The sequence below is a fragment of the Ascaphus truei genome, unplaced genomic scaffold, assembly GCF_040206685.1.
Source record: "Ascaphus truei isolate aAscTru1 unplaced genomic scaffold, aAscTru1.hap1 HAP1_SCAFFOLD_1399, whole genome shotgun sequence".
Lineage (NCBI taxonomy): Eukaryota > Metazoa > Chordata > Amphibia > Anura > Ascaphidae > Ascaphus > Ascaphus truei.
The window spans coordinates 1-14,442 of record NW_027454279.1 but is presented as its reverse complement, the minus strand read 5'-3'; the positions used below and the strand labels follow the sequence as shown (position 1 = coordinate 14,442).

At 43.0% G+C, this 14,442-nt stretch overlaps 1 protein-coding gene across 1 annotated transcript; it reads right to left on the bottom strand.

Moving 5' to 3' along the window:
• Positions 1-2,606: 2,606 nt before the first annotated feature.
• LOC142475812 (uncharacterized) lies at positions 2,607-12,363 on the bottom strand. Its single transcript, XM_075581544.1, has 8 exons — positions 12,291-12,363; positions 11,990-12,104; positions 11,455-11,548; positions 9,097-9,201; positions 7,254-7,379; positions 6,003-6,066; positions 5,284-5,344; positions 2,607-2,838 (listed from the first exon to the last, which is right to left on the bottom strand). The coding sequence occupies exons 2-8, from the start codon at positions 12,087-12,089 to the stop codon at positions 2,759-2,761; spliced, it is 630 nt and encodes a 209-aa protein (XP_075437659.1). The 5' UTR covers positions 12,090-12,104; positions 12,291-12,363; the 3' UTR covers positions 2,607-2,758.
• Between the last annotated feature and the right edge of the window lie 2,079 nt (positions 12,364-14,442).

The window sequence follows — 14,442 nt, the reverse complement described above, 5'->3', positions numbered from 1 at the left end:
GGGTTTTCCAAAGGTAATGGAATGTGATAACGGCCCACATTTTGTAGGAAACATCACAAAGGCCCTATGTGGTTTACTGGGAATACAACAGAGATTCCACATACCCTACCATGCACAATCTGCAGGAATAGTAGAGCGTATGAACCGTACACTCAAGACACGCATACGCAAATGCCTTTTAGACCAAGGTAAAGATTGGGCCCTACACATCCCCGCAGTATTATTAAGCATTAGGGCAACACCATCTCAGGCAACACAAGTGTCACCATTTGAACTTATGACAGGAAGCAAAATGCCAATGTGGTTCACTAATGAACCAACTTTATCTGGACCAATGATCGCAGCGGCTGCACGATCAGAATGGTTGAAAGATTTACAGACAGAACTTCAAAGTTTGTCTCAATTTGCAGCTTGCAATATGGCAAAACCAGTTGCTACTACCGCCAACGGTGCTGACAAATTTATCAAAGGGGGGATGGTTATGATAAAGACATTTCGTAAGCCAGGCCCCTGGGAGGCAAATTGGGAAGGCCCATACAAAATTCTTGATAAATTGGGCTCCACAGTGATACATGTGGAAAAAGTGTCTCAGAGACACAGCAAAGGTTGTAAACCTCATAAAGGTACCACTATGTGGGTACACATTGATCAATGCAAATTGTACAAAGGCAGGCTTCTGCCACTTCAGGTTGCCACTGATAAGGAGTGATGCTGTACTTGTTGTTTTTCAGGATATGGATCCGGAGGGGATGTACCGAAAGTTCTTTGGATACCCTCACCATATGGTACCAGATGACCCCAGACGATCTGATGTAGGTACCCCACAAGTACCACCGCAGCCATGGTACCAACGGCTCTTCGGGACCCCACCCTTTCCATTCCATGAAGTACAGAGACTAATTCCTGAACCGGAACCAGAGATGACAACTGAACCGGAACCAACACCAGTGATGACAACACAACCAAGAAGTGTGAATGAAGAATTCCAATCGGGAACGAAAAAGACTATACCGATTGACACAACAGGCAAACCACTGCCACAAAACAAATTATATAACACTCAATATGGTGCCACATCTCACACCATAACACAAACACTATGTTACACAATAATATGTATTTTTATGTGTGAACGCATTGCAGGACTAGGTCTAGACGACAGAGAAAGATGTGAATACATTGACGGAGGTCTTTTTTGGTACACCATACGTTACTGTGACCCACCGTATTTAAACTCCACTGACGAATCTGCATGGACAATAATGGTTATTGAAGGTGATAGAGTATGAATACAGAATGTTGGCAGAAAGACAAATGCACAGTTAGGGTTACTAACTCTCCCTTAACTCCTGTTTGGTATTTAGGGGCAGGAAAATTCTGTTGGAATCAGGAGATGTATGGACCACAAGAAATCCACACACATGATTGTTCAGTAATAAAGTGGGTTGAGAAAGGTTTGTGGTGTACTCTGAACACAACCATCCTGATGAAAGGACGTTATGGTATTATTAGAGCCCCAATAATACAAAATAGCACACACAATCTTGAATACTATAGACCAAAAGGTTGGGTGGAACATCTTGGTTTTGGGAAAGAAATGTACCAATGGTTGATTGAAGCCGACAATCTGAAAGAAGTAATTGACAGAGGTTACAAAGAGTTAGGACAAGCCAAGGTAGTCCTAGACCACAATACTAAGGAATTGTTACACATACGAAAGGAATATGAGTCACAGGACATTTCCTGGTGGACATCTGTACTACAGAAAGGACCAAACAAGGGAATAGGTGCAGGTGTACAACATTTTATGTTGCACCCTATAATCGTACTCTTTTTATCTATGATTTTAATGTTTGTCATACTTCTGTATTTGTACTGTAAGTTGAAAGGTTTGGTGGGATCTACTCGAAGCCTCATAGCGGACGCCCATGAGACTCGGAGATCTTTTGTATTCAGAGGAACAAAAGGGTAGTTCATTAATGCAGGTTCGTTTATGAACTAAAGGGGGGACTGAAGAATGGTGTGATATTAACTAGACAAAAGAAAGCCAAACCTGAAACTCATAAAGAGATATAGTATGAGATCTCTTCACATATTCTGAAATATAAAGATCTTTTGCACACTATTCTTACATGTATATCTAAAACCAGAGAGACGCCATATTGTCTCTTTATAACTATCTGGTACATATGAAGTTAAAAAGGAAAGGAAAAATATTCCTGAAAATATAATCAAGAGGGCCTCTCAACTTTCCAATATATCGTGCCAAAATGTATGACCATTAAGAGATAAAATTCTGGGATGAAGTTCAAGCATATCACAAAAATAAGGTTAATTGGAAAAACAGGATATTGCCAATTAGGCCAGGTATCAAGAAAGGTTAGACGGGTTAAAAAATAATGAGGATGAGACACATTAGGAATGTATGATATAATTTGATGCGGAACACCTGGAAAAGTAACAAGTTTGGGAAAAACAAGTCCATTTTTGTCTTTACGGAAATCCGATAATAGGGTATAAAGATGTGGACTTGTGGGAGGAGACTTCAGAATTATTAGAGATGTTAGAATTATCAGACTCATGTTAGGATTTACAACTGCCTATAATTGAATAATTCTCCATCCATAACCTGTACTAAAGATGCCTGTATAATTTGACGCTGTGATGCTGTGCTCTGAACTTGTCTCTGATTAAATCTGGAAGAGAATTTGCTCCGTGTTCTTATTGACTAGGGGCTGCACCCTAGATACCAGAACCTCTACAAAGAAGGATCTTCAGTCAGGTCCACCGACAGGAAAGAGTAACTGATCAGGCCATTTTCACCGATAGGGAGATTCACTGTAAAGTAAGAGAGAGTCGACAAGTTAAGAAGCGGTGCAACTGAACAGATTGAGCGACGGGTGTGAGAGCATGGATGAAGATGTCCGTGTGGGCGAGGGGTGACGTGTGCGGTGCGGCCATGCGTGTGTTCTCCAGCTTTTTTGGGGTTTGTGTCCTGGTTCAGTTTAGGTTCAGAAAAGATTCAGACTTTGAGGAGTATCTATGTGTGTGTGTTATATATATCGCTTAGGCTAAGTCCCGCTAGCGCTGAGCACGCTCATGTTTGGAGAGCGCTCCAAGCATGAGTGCCGGGTGTCCTGCTTGTACGCGGGGGATGGGGGGGGGGCATTGCGGGTAGTTAAGCGCGCGGGTAAGTATAGGTTTTTTGTTTACCTAAGCGCCGATCGCAGGTGAGCATGTGTGCACGAGCGCTGCGCGCACCGCGTGAGCGGGGACTTACATATATTTATATATGTAAATCCCCGACGCAAGCGCCGCCCTCTCAGCGCTAGCGGGGACTTGGCCTTAGGTGTGTTTCCATACAAAGGTTCAGTTGTTACAGGGTTGCTAAGCAACAATGTAACAATAAGCTAAGGATGTCTGCAGCAACCAGAATGCCTCCTCGAGAAGAGGAGGAAGGAGGGGAGGAAAGACAGCAAGGAGGGGAGGAGAAACAGCAAGGAGAGGAGAGGAGAGACAGCAAGGAGAGGAGAAGAGACAGCAAGGAGAGGAGGAAGGAGGGGAGGAAAGATAGCAAGGAGAGGAGAAACAGCAAGGAGAGGAGGAGAGACAGCAAGGAGAGGAGCAGGAGAGACAGCAAGGAGAGGAGGAGACAGACAGCAAGGAGGGGAGGAAAGACAGTGAGGAGAGGAGGAGAGACAGCAAGGAGAGGAGGAGACAGACAGCAAGGAGGGGAGGAGGAGAGACAGCAAGGAGATGAGAAGACAGACAGCAAGAAGGGGATGAGGAGAGACAGCAAGGAGAGAATGAAGACAGACAGCAAAAAGGGGCAGAGGAGAGGGAGAAGGAGAGAAAGCAAGGAGAGGAGACAGAGATACAGCAGGAGATGGAAAGAGATAGGAAGGTGTGGAGAGGAGATTAGACTGCATGGAGGGGAGGAGATGGAGGGATGAAAAATAGGGAATTTAGAGGGGTATTCTCTTTTTCGGAAGGATCGAACAAATAGAAGGGGAGGTGGAGTATGTCTACAGTATATGTTAAACCAGATCTAAAACCTATTATAAGGGATGATGTCTATGAAGGGAATGATGAAAATGTAGAGACCTTGTGGATAGAAATTAGCAGTGGAGGTAAAAGTATAAAGAAAATGTTTGTGGGAATATGCTATAAACCCCCAAATATCTGTGAGATTGAGGAAGCTAAAATACATTTGCAAATGGAGAAGGCATCAAAACTGGGTCATGTTTGCATAATGGGGGATTTTAATTATCCAGACATAGACTGGGGCAATGAGATTAGCGTTACAACAAAAGGAAACAGGTTTTTGGGGGTGCTTAAAGATCCAGTTCTGGATTTGGTCATATCAAACAATGTAGAAGTAATGACAAATATTCAAGTCCTGGAACATTTGGGTAACAGTGATCATAACATGGTCTCATTTGAAATAAATTATCAAAAAACAGATTACTTGGGTTCAACAAAGACTTTAAACTTTAGAAAGGCAGATTTTAATAAACTGAGGTCTAATCTAGTAGTAATACAATGGGATGATGTTTTTGCAGGGAAAAATGTAGAAGATAAATGGGCAGTCTTTAAAACATTGTTAGAAAAACACACTTATCAGTGTATACCCCTGGGTAATAAGTATAAAAGAATTAAGTCAAAACCAATGTGGCTAAATAAACATTTTCTTTATACTTTTACCTCCACTGCTAATTTCTATCCACAAGGTCTCTACATTTTCATCATTCCCTTCATAGACATCATCCCTTATAATAGGTTTTAGATCTGGTTTAACATATAGACATACTCCACCTCACCTTCTATTTGTTCGATCCTTCCGAAAAAGAGAATACCCCTCTAAATTCCCTATTTGTCATCCCTCCATCTCCTCCCCTCCATGCAGTCTAATCTCCTCTCCACACCTTCCTATCTCTTTCCATCTCCTGCTGTATCTCTGTCTCCTCTCCTTGCTTTCTCTCCTTCTCCCTCTCCTCTGCCCCTTTTTGCTGTCTGTCTTCATCCTCTCCTTGCTGTCTCTCCTCATCCCCTTCTTGCTGTCTGTCATTATCCTGGCGCCTCTGCAGAGTTTGCCGGACACAGGAATATCATAAGAACAAAAGACACCGCACCGACCCCAAGCCCCTCCGTTTTTACAAACTAACTTTAACATGTAAAAAATACGTCTTGGTGTCCGGTTATGACGTGGCAGTCACACAGATGTAACCACTTAAACACGTCACGTTAGTCCTTAAGCATTCGTCTATAAGCAATGATTTGTACCTAGAATTGCTGCCAAATTCACGTTGGCGACGGTGACCACCTGCTGCATGATGCCGTAAATCTGCAACAGAATAACAAACGCCATGGCACATGTTCCATTATAATGACGCGCGCCCGGGCTGGTAACAGGAACGTTTAATAAAACACCATTCACAGCGGAGAATTATATGTCCAGACTAGATTTAGGTGAATCTGTTTCCCCCCGAGTTTGCCATTCACAATCCGAACCCAAAACCGCCATTCGGATACAACACGCTGGCGGATTGCCACGATCCATCTGCGGGATTCCGCAATCCGCTGGCGGATTTTAGAAATCCAACCCGAAGGATTGCAGGATCCGCGGATGGATCACCAGTTAAAAAAAAAATACAAAAAACGCAAAGGAAATGTCCGATTCGCAAAAAATAAAAATCGCCCTTCTGTACTCCAGATATGTCACCACATAGGAGAAGGTGTTGTTATATTCCTGTGTGTGTGGTGTCTTTGTGCAATCATGTTACAACAATACACACGCACAGACGCTTGCTATTATAAAAAAAAATGTTACAATCATTACACGGAATTGATTTTAGCGCGTGACAAGAAATCTAAAGTCTGAATGAAACAGGAAATGCCCCACTGAACAGGCACTCTTGTGGTGCGGCAGCCCCTGCACATATACACGTGTGTGGGAAGATGTAATTACTAGGTGCTTGCAAGTTCTTGGAATTAAAACTTACCATTTTTTGGAAGACGCCGTTGAGTAGTGTCGTCAGCGCGCCAGATAACGGGTCAAGAACTCCACTAACAGAAGGAAATATACATATATTATACATACCAAGGAATGCTTGTTCCACGGAGTACTACAAGCCCTTCCAAAATTGAAATGTTTAATCTATAAGAGGAGCTAAGTGTCATGGGAAGAACGTGTTACTTATTAATAGTTTTTACAGATAAATATCCTGCCACCTTTCAGGTGCTCACATTCATCATTAATAGATGAGATGTGGGCTATATAAGAAAGTGTAGCCCTGATAGGTTTTTGGCTATTTTCTGTCCTCCTCCTGCGCAGCAAACCCTGGTATGGGCAAGTTTGCCAGGACTAATCATGGGTTTTCCCTGCATTTGCAGCTCTCTGAGTCAGAGAAGGCATGCAGTTCAGTCTGTGTCCAATAAGGGACAGGGGGCTGTCCTGCAGCTCTGACTTTGGGAGAAGCATTTCCTGTTATTCGTAGTGTTGCTCCTACCCTGAGAGGAGCTGAATCTTACCCAACCGAGCTGTCAGGGACCTGGCAGGCTTGAGGCCCTCCCTCTGGGAGAGGCTGGTAGACTGTTCCCACTACCTCGCCAGGCGGTAGTGGAAGAGCCAGGCCTGCTTCTAGGGCCCTGACTGGGAGAGAATGGCCAGAGTCATCCTGTAGGGGTACGCCTGAACTGCTGTCCCTGTGTATAGTGTGCAGTGGGAATAAAGTGTTCCTGATTTAAAAGACACGGCTGTGTGAGACTGGAATCTCTCATCCCTGGGAGGGGAGTTCTACTGTAGGGATTCCACCCCATATGTCTGGGGCCTGCAGGAGATGGAGGCGCTGTCACCGTGAGTACATCTCAGTGCACACCCCAGAAGCCTGTTCTGTTCTTCCCCATGCCAACGCAGGAGACTCAGGGCCCCCTGTTGCCAGCAGGTACGCACCACACAGACCTATGTAACCTGGGAGACCCTATCTGAGATTGGGGAGGGGGCGGCAATCTGTTACAAAAGCAAATCTTCTGTGGGATCTGTTCAAAATACAGTCTCCCTTTAGGGATATAATCTTGTGTATTTTTATTTGTTCACCATGTGCGCCTTAATTTGTGTCAGTCGGCAGCATCGTTCCCGTTGGTTTCATTGTCCCTGTCTTTCCTGTTTAGTGTCCGACTATTCAGTTCATCTCTGCCTAAAACTTGGACATGAATGGTTTGGTAGGTGAGTGTTTGGTGAGAAAAGTACTTACAGACCCGATGTCGTAATTGTAACGGCAATGTCGTCCGGCTTCTCCATGATCAGAATAACGCAGCCATTTTTTATTCCCACTTTGATCGCTGCTTGGACTTTCACTATTACCTTAATATCTGGAACTCTAGGTGAAAATACAAATGGCGGATGTATAATGATAATAAATACATGACATCATTACCCCTAATTGCCTTGCTGCCCCTTTGAGACTTCACACGTGGTCACAATAGCACTGAAATGCTGCAAAGGTTTAGCAGCTCTGACCGTGGATTACCTAATATATTGTATTTTCTTTCAAATCCTGCCATACAGTGATATCCAAATCCAACTACCTAAACCAAATGAAATTGGGCACTGCATCTCCCTGAACATGGTCCCATGTAGGAGCAATAGGGTACAGTCATTTGTGGGGTATTCCTTTTTAGACCTATAGAATAACCTATTTCAGCTTTATCAGGCTGAATGATCTGGGGAGAATTGACTATGGACTAAAGGGTAAATCTGTTAACCTCTTATCATCCAACCATGGCCGGTGGAGATTTGTTAATATACATTTCTTACACAATGAAGAAGGAAGTATAGTCCATAGTCAATTCTTCCCAGATAAAGGGTAAAGTTCACAGAGGTTTTGTAGTGGGGTCAGCATTCATATAATGGGTCTTTTCTATAGTCTGCGGTTGATTCCTAGCACACAGTGGGCAGCTATGACTAGAACATGCGTAGTACATCTATAAATCCCATTTTTTATGTATATTACATCAGATAAAAGATGTACTTCTGAGAAGGGATTTATGACCAATTTGTGTGTGTTTGAACACCTTGGAATATATTGACACAAATATATATATTTATGAGTGACATGGTGAGCTTGTTACACTGTGTTTCTGAAAAGCTGTTTCGCTACAGAACAATGATTTATAATCCAGAAACATTTAGAAAAAGATCAAAAATCATCCAAGTTTGGAGCATGCCCTTACTGGTCCCATCTCAGTTTGGAGCATGCCCTTACTGATCCCATCCCAGTTTGGAGCATGCCCTTACTGATCCCATCCCAGTTTGTAACATGTACTTACTGATCCCATCCCAATTTGGAACATGTACTTACTGATCCCATCCCAGTTTGGAACATGTATTTACTGATCCCATCCCAGTTTGGAACATGCCCTTACTGATCCCATCCCAGTTTGGAGCATGCCCTTACTGATCCCATCCCAGTTTGGAACATGTATTTACTGATCCCATCCCAGTTTGGAACATGTACTTACCAATCCCATCCCAGTTTGGAACATGTACTTACTGATCCCATCCCAGTTTGGAACATGTATTTACTGATCCTATCCCAGTTTGGAACATGCCCTTACTGATCCCATCCCAGTTTGGAGCATGCCCTTACTGATACCATCCCAGTTTGTAACATGTACTTACTGATCCCATCCCAGTTTGGAACATGTACTTACTGATCCCATCCCAGTTTGGAACATGTATTTACTGATCCCATCCCAGTTTAGAACATGTACATACTGATCCCATCCCAGTTTGGAACATGTATTTACTGATCCCATCCCAGTTTGGAACATGTACTTACTGATCCCATCCCAGTTTGGAACATGTACTTACTGATCCCATCCCAGTTTGGAACATATACTTACTGATCCCATCCCATTTTGGAACATGTATTTACTGATCCCATCCCAGTTTGGAACATATACTTACTGATCCCATCCCATTATGGAACATGTACTTACTGATCCCATCCCAGTTTGGAACATGTATTTACTGATCCCATCCCAGTTTGGAACATGTACTTACTGATCCCATCCCAGTTTGGAACATGTACTTACTGATCACTTCCCAGAGTGACTTCCAGTTCAATTTCAAGGTCGAGGGCGACTCCGGGCTTAGGGGTTATAGTCAATGTTTTTATGTTGACCGTTTTGGTAACAATGCTGATAAATGAAAGAGATTATTACACGTTTTCCTTCTGGGAAACGCAAAGTCGTTTGTCAAGTTAGAATTGAGTGTAATGTTATTTGTATAATCAGTTAAATGGTTTTCTTTTCCTGTAGGGTCTGAAAGTGTACGCCCTAAACATGAATTGTCTGTTTATTTACAACATGGGAACAGGAGACACGGAACCCGTCTCCCTTCCCAGGTTCTTGCGCTCTGTGGGAGGATCTCATTAAATAGACACTAACAGGGTATTTTAATATAACGTTTCATCATAAAACGTAGGAAGTAGCACTAGAAACACGGGTATTATCCCCTTATTTCTAAATGCATTTATTTATGCTTATGGCCCACTGAGCTAATAACATTTTAATAGTCAAGGAAGTAACGTTTATTGGGTGGATTGGGGCTGGGTTGAGGAGGGTGGCGGGGGAGGGATCACCTGGCCAGTCCTAGGTAGATAAAGCTTCTTTCAAGTTGCTAAATGTTGAAATAACCCAAGATACATTAACCTGTTCATTGCTAGAGCATTGCAAGCTCCTCTTGCTGCCAAAGAGTTAATAGGAGGGGAACGGATCAAGGTGCAATAAGGTGAGCGGTGTCTTGTGGGGCTGGCACATTAAATGACACGGCTCAGTGAGTAAGGTCTCCTTGGGTGAGTCACTGTATATCCCTGTGCCTCAGACGCCAAACATAGAGTGACGCCTTGTGCCTGCAGAATTCTATGTACAGCGCTGTGTACAGTGTCAGCCCTATACAAGAAACGCCACGTGGCTGTTGCATGCGCAGCATTTCTGTGACCCGAGGGCTCGATAACGATCACGGAGAGGGAATTTATCTGAACGTTTTATATCAAGCGCATTGAGCCAGTAGCCGAGATACTGCTAACATTGGGGACACAACACTGCTAAAGTGCCTTGGGGGGTATTTATTAAACTACAAAAGTGCCCTGATCAGGATTATCATCATTTAATGTGTAACTTGGGGGGGGGGGGAGGGGGGGCTCAACTCCAGTCCTCAAGCCCCATCAACAGTGCAAGTTTTCAAGATATCCCTGATTCAGCACAGGTGGCTAAATCGGCCCCTGCTTCAGTACAGTTGGCTCAATATACTATCTGAACCACCTGTCCTGACTCTGGGATATCTTGAAAACCTGACTTGTTTGGTTTTCGTAACCTCATTAAATTTAGAATCACATCTTTTTCAAACACCCATTTTTATATGGAACGGGACAGACCTCACTGACAGGTATTTGCTGAATCTATACCATGCTTTATTCATATAGAGCCTTGTAACTTGTATTCCTGGCTAGTAACTATCTTTTTATTTCACTTTTTTGTTTCTAAACCCACAAAGAGACCTGCGAGGTTTTGCAATCAGCACACACTATCTATACAACCCTCTTGTGGTTCCGTTAAAAAGTATCTTAGAACTGCAGCGTTCCTAGTTGGCTACACTGAGCATATCCGTTATATGCCGTTCTCAAGTATACACGGCACTCATGTAGGTTCAACATTTACATGCTCCATTGGGACAAACGTCTTTTCAAATTGGGACTGAACATTCAATATTGTAATATTTTACAGTATAGGGTGAACTTGATGGACATAAGTAATTTTTTTCAACCTCATCTACTATGTAACGATGTAAATATGGAACTAACTACCTATGGAACTAACTATGTAAATATGTAACTATGTAATCACATATGTAACTATGTAACTAATTTTCTAAAGACAATGATGGTTTTTTTTACTGTTAAAGACACACAGCTTCACCCCCCCCCCCCCCCCCCCCCCGTTTCTCCCCCTCTTCCAGGTCATGGTACCACTGGACCACTCCTCCTTCTGGAGTGATTGTTAAAATAAAATAGTGGATATAATATCTGCAGCTTCTTTTCAGGGCGTCCATGGAACTAGGACAACCCTTCCTAATGTCTTATTATTGTCACACCATTTAGAGAATAAACTGCACCGGCCCTGCTGTGGGTATCTGAACCACGTGAACCCGAGCTGGAAAGATGGATATATCCTAACAAATGAGTCCTAACTTCTCCCACCTCCAAAATTGGAGGAAAACTAATGAAAAAGAGATTTATAGCATAAAAAACAATGAGATTACTTTTCTGCTGTGTTTTTTTTTTTTGCACTGGTTTTGCACAGTAAAATGTACTGTAACACCCTGAGAAATAACATCCACCGATCAACGTGTTAACATTATTACATTAACCGAGAAGGGACTGGTCAACTTACTTGGTAATCTTTAGGGGACCCAATACGACATTCACGGCTTCTCCCTTCTGGAGTCCGATTGAGCCTTTGTATGTGTAAATTCCCTCTGTTATAGCTGAAAATGAGGAAAGTTATTGAGATGAGTGCTGCAGCTACCAGGAAGGCATATCTATGGGCCTCACTGCTACCCCAGGAGTTACGTACTCCCAGTTCTGCTTTTAGCCTGACTACAGGTACACACAGTCTTGGAAAAAAACTAGTGTTGGTTCAAAAATCTCTAGAAACCGTCTGCATAAGTTGTGCTCAGAGAAGTACATAAGACTGGATAATGCAATGTGGCTAGCTTTCCTAAATATTCCAGATACTGTGTTTCCTTCACTTTTGGACCTGTGTAGAAGTAAGTGTCTTTATTATACAGGTAACGGCCACACTGGAAGGATCGCATCATTGTTTCACACTTGAGAGCCTTTGTTAGCTTTAAAGTAACACGGTGAAGAAAGAGAAGCCACAAGAAGGACACTGAAAATCTATCCTGGAAAGAGAACTTTGTACTTACGTGGAACCAATGGCTCTGGTGATGAACAGTACGGTACTTGTGATGTTTGGACCATACATGCCAGGAACCCAAGATTCACCAGGATCCACAGCTTCAACATCCTGGCTTCTGATACCTGTATACAACATAATTAAAGAGTGAGAGATGAGGAACAACAATGTGCAGAAACCCACAAACACAACAACATACGTATAACTCATGCCCGAGTAAAGTCTGGGGATCGAGGGAAAGGAATAGTTGATACATTGAAAATTGGTCTTCGTTGTATAGAGCTGACGTCAACAACACACCAAGTTCTTACCTCAGCTGACAGAGAACTCTGACTGTACTGTAGGATTCTTCTAGATGGCTTTGGATAGACTGATACAAACCGATCAGTCCTTATATACTTAAACTATAGACTCGATCAAGGAAATGTCCTCAAATGTCAAGTGAGTCCCTCATTTCCTGGGCTGTCAACCAATCTGTGCATAGTCCAATACAAATAGTGCTTGGAACACTTAATTAGGGAACGGTTTCTGAGCCAACTCTCTTGTTTACCATATCTTGGGGTACTCTCATTCCGGGCACAGAAACTGTAATGAAAGTGGGTGGGGGCTGGAGTAAACCATTATGTAACCACCTTTGGTGCAGATACTCTGGGTGGTTTTCAATTTCTGTGGTTGGGTTAAATGTAAATGATGGTGACGACCATGTATACCAGCCTGGGAAATATCTGTTTAGAAATGAAACTCAAAATACCGTAAGGATTTTGTAACCCCCTAAATGGATAACTTAATGAACATTTGTTCTCTATGCTGCAAAAAGACCTCATTGCACGCCACTCACGGGTGGGTAAATGTGGGCGATCCCTTCTTTAACATCATTAGGACCCCAACAGGTCAGGTCACAATGTGCCAAGCTAGTGGAAGAAATGCTGCTTGGAGCATGTGTTCCCCCCGAGGAATTCTGTAATGTTATCGCCGGGATGTACTCGTGAGAATTAGGAATAGTACAAACTATTTGGCATTTGGAAGAGTTTTATTGACCTCTTATTGAATTGATAAGGAATCTTGGATGTAGCCTACAGAACTCCATCTCCATAGCCGTGATATATACACGAGGACGTACTTCTTCACGCAAAGGGTGGTTGATCCGTGGAATAGCTTTCCAACGGAGGTGTTCCTGATCCGCCAGCGGTTCCCTGCAGAGTGCAAGTCTGTGAAAGGGGGATTTAGCTACTGCTTGTTTGTGCTGTTAGCAGGGAACAACCCTATGTACAGTGCAACAAAGTGACTACTAAAACTGATACAAGGTTGCTAGCAGATGAGTGGTTGTTTCATGTTCTGGTTCTTTGTTGATTTCATAGGATATGAGCTAAACTGGTAGAGGGTACTGATCCCTATTGACTTATCTCTGGCACTTTGAGATTTTTGTAGCAGTAACAGTGAGAGGCAAACTCACTATTATCATCAGCTATTAATATACCAATAAAGGGTACTGATCCCTATGGACTTTATCTCTGATATTATGAGATATATACAGTAGGGCCCCACTCATACGGTGGGTTTCATTCAAGGCCGCTGCCGGAAAGCGAAAATCCCTGAAAAGCAGAACATAGCATTTGCTTGTCCACCGGCGATTTTCTGTTTTTCCTACCCCTTCTGCGCATACGCCACCTCGGCCGCTTCCCCCCCTTCTGCGCATGCGCGACCTCGGCCGCTCCCCACCTTATGCACATGAGCGACCACGGCCGCTCCCCCTTCTGCGCATGCGCGACCTCGGCTGTCCCCGGCTTGCGCAAACATGGCGGCCCCCTTCTCGATACCGCCGTATTGGCAGATCACCGAGAAGCGAAACGCAGAGAAGCGGGGCCCTACTGTATAGCATTAACAGTGAGAGGCCACACTAATCCATCAATTACTACCAATAGTGGTCATAGAGATGATCATCTTACTTCTTATAACTGTACTTAACCAGATCTCTTAGCTTGGTAACTAGTTGGCTTATTGCTACAACCCTCTACTGCTCATTCCACATAAACACAACTGGAGGGACAATTTCCAGATGACTTGGTGTCATTGTGAGCAGAGAGGCTGCTCCTATGATTCCACTAACCACCTGCACTTTACAGTTTAAGTGTTGATTCACTTATTAAGGTCTACAACCCTGTGTGTGTGTGTGTATATATATATATATATATATAATCAAAAAATAAATAAATAGATGATACCGTTCTGTGGCTAACGAAATGCTTTTATTTGTGCAAGCTTTCGAGATACATTGATCTCTTCTTCCGGCGATGTTACATTAAATGTTACAGTGTATCTCGAAAGCTCGCACAAATAAAAGCGTTTCGTTAGCCACAGAACGGTATCATCTATTTATTTATTTTTTGATTATTGAAGCACGGCTAACACGGTACTGATACCTCTACATGTATATATATGTTATGGTGGGTGAAAAAGGCAACA

Bases quoted from the DNA above. Each gene is read 5' to 3' on its own strand.
- LOC142475812 (XM_075581544.1), bottom strand. From the start codon at position 12,089: ATGTTGAAGCTGTGGATCCTGGTGAATCTTGGGTTCCTGGCATGTATG. The intron at 11,549-11,989 runs GTAAGTACAAAG...CCTCATTTTCAG, and splicing joins ACCAGAGCCATTGGTTCCAC to CTATAACAGAGGGAATTTAC. The intron at 7,380-9,096 runs GTAAGTACATGT...ATTTTCACCTAG, and splicing joins GTCACTCTGGGAAGTGATCA to AGTTCCAGATATTAAGGTAA.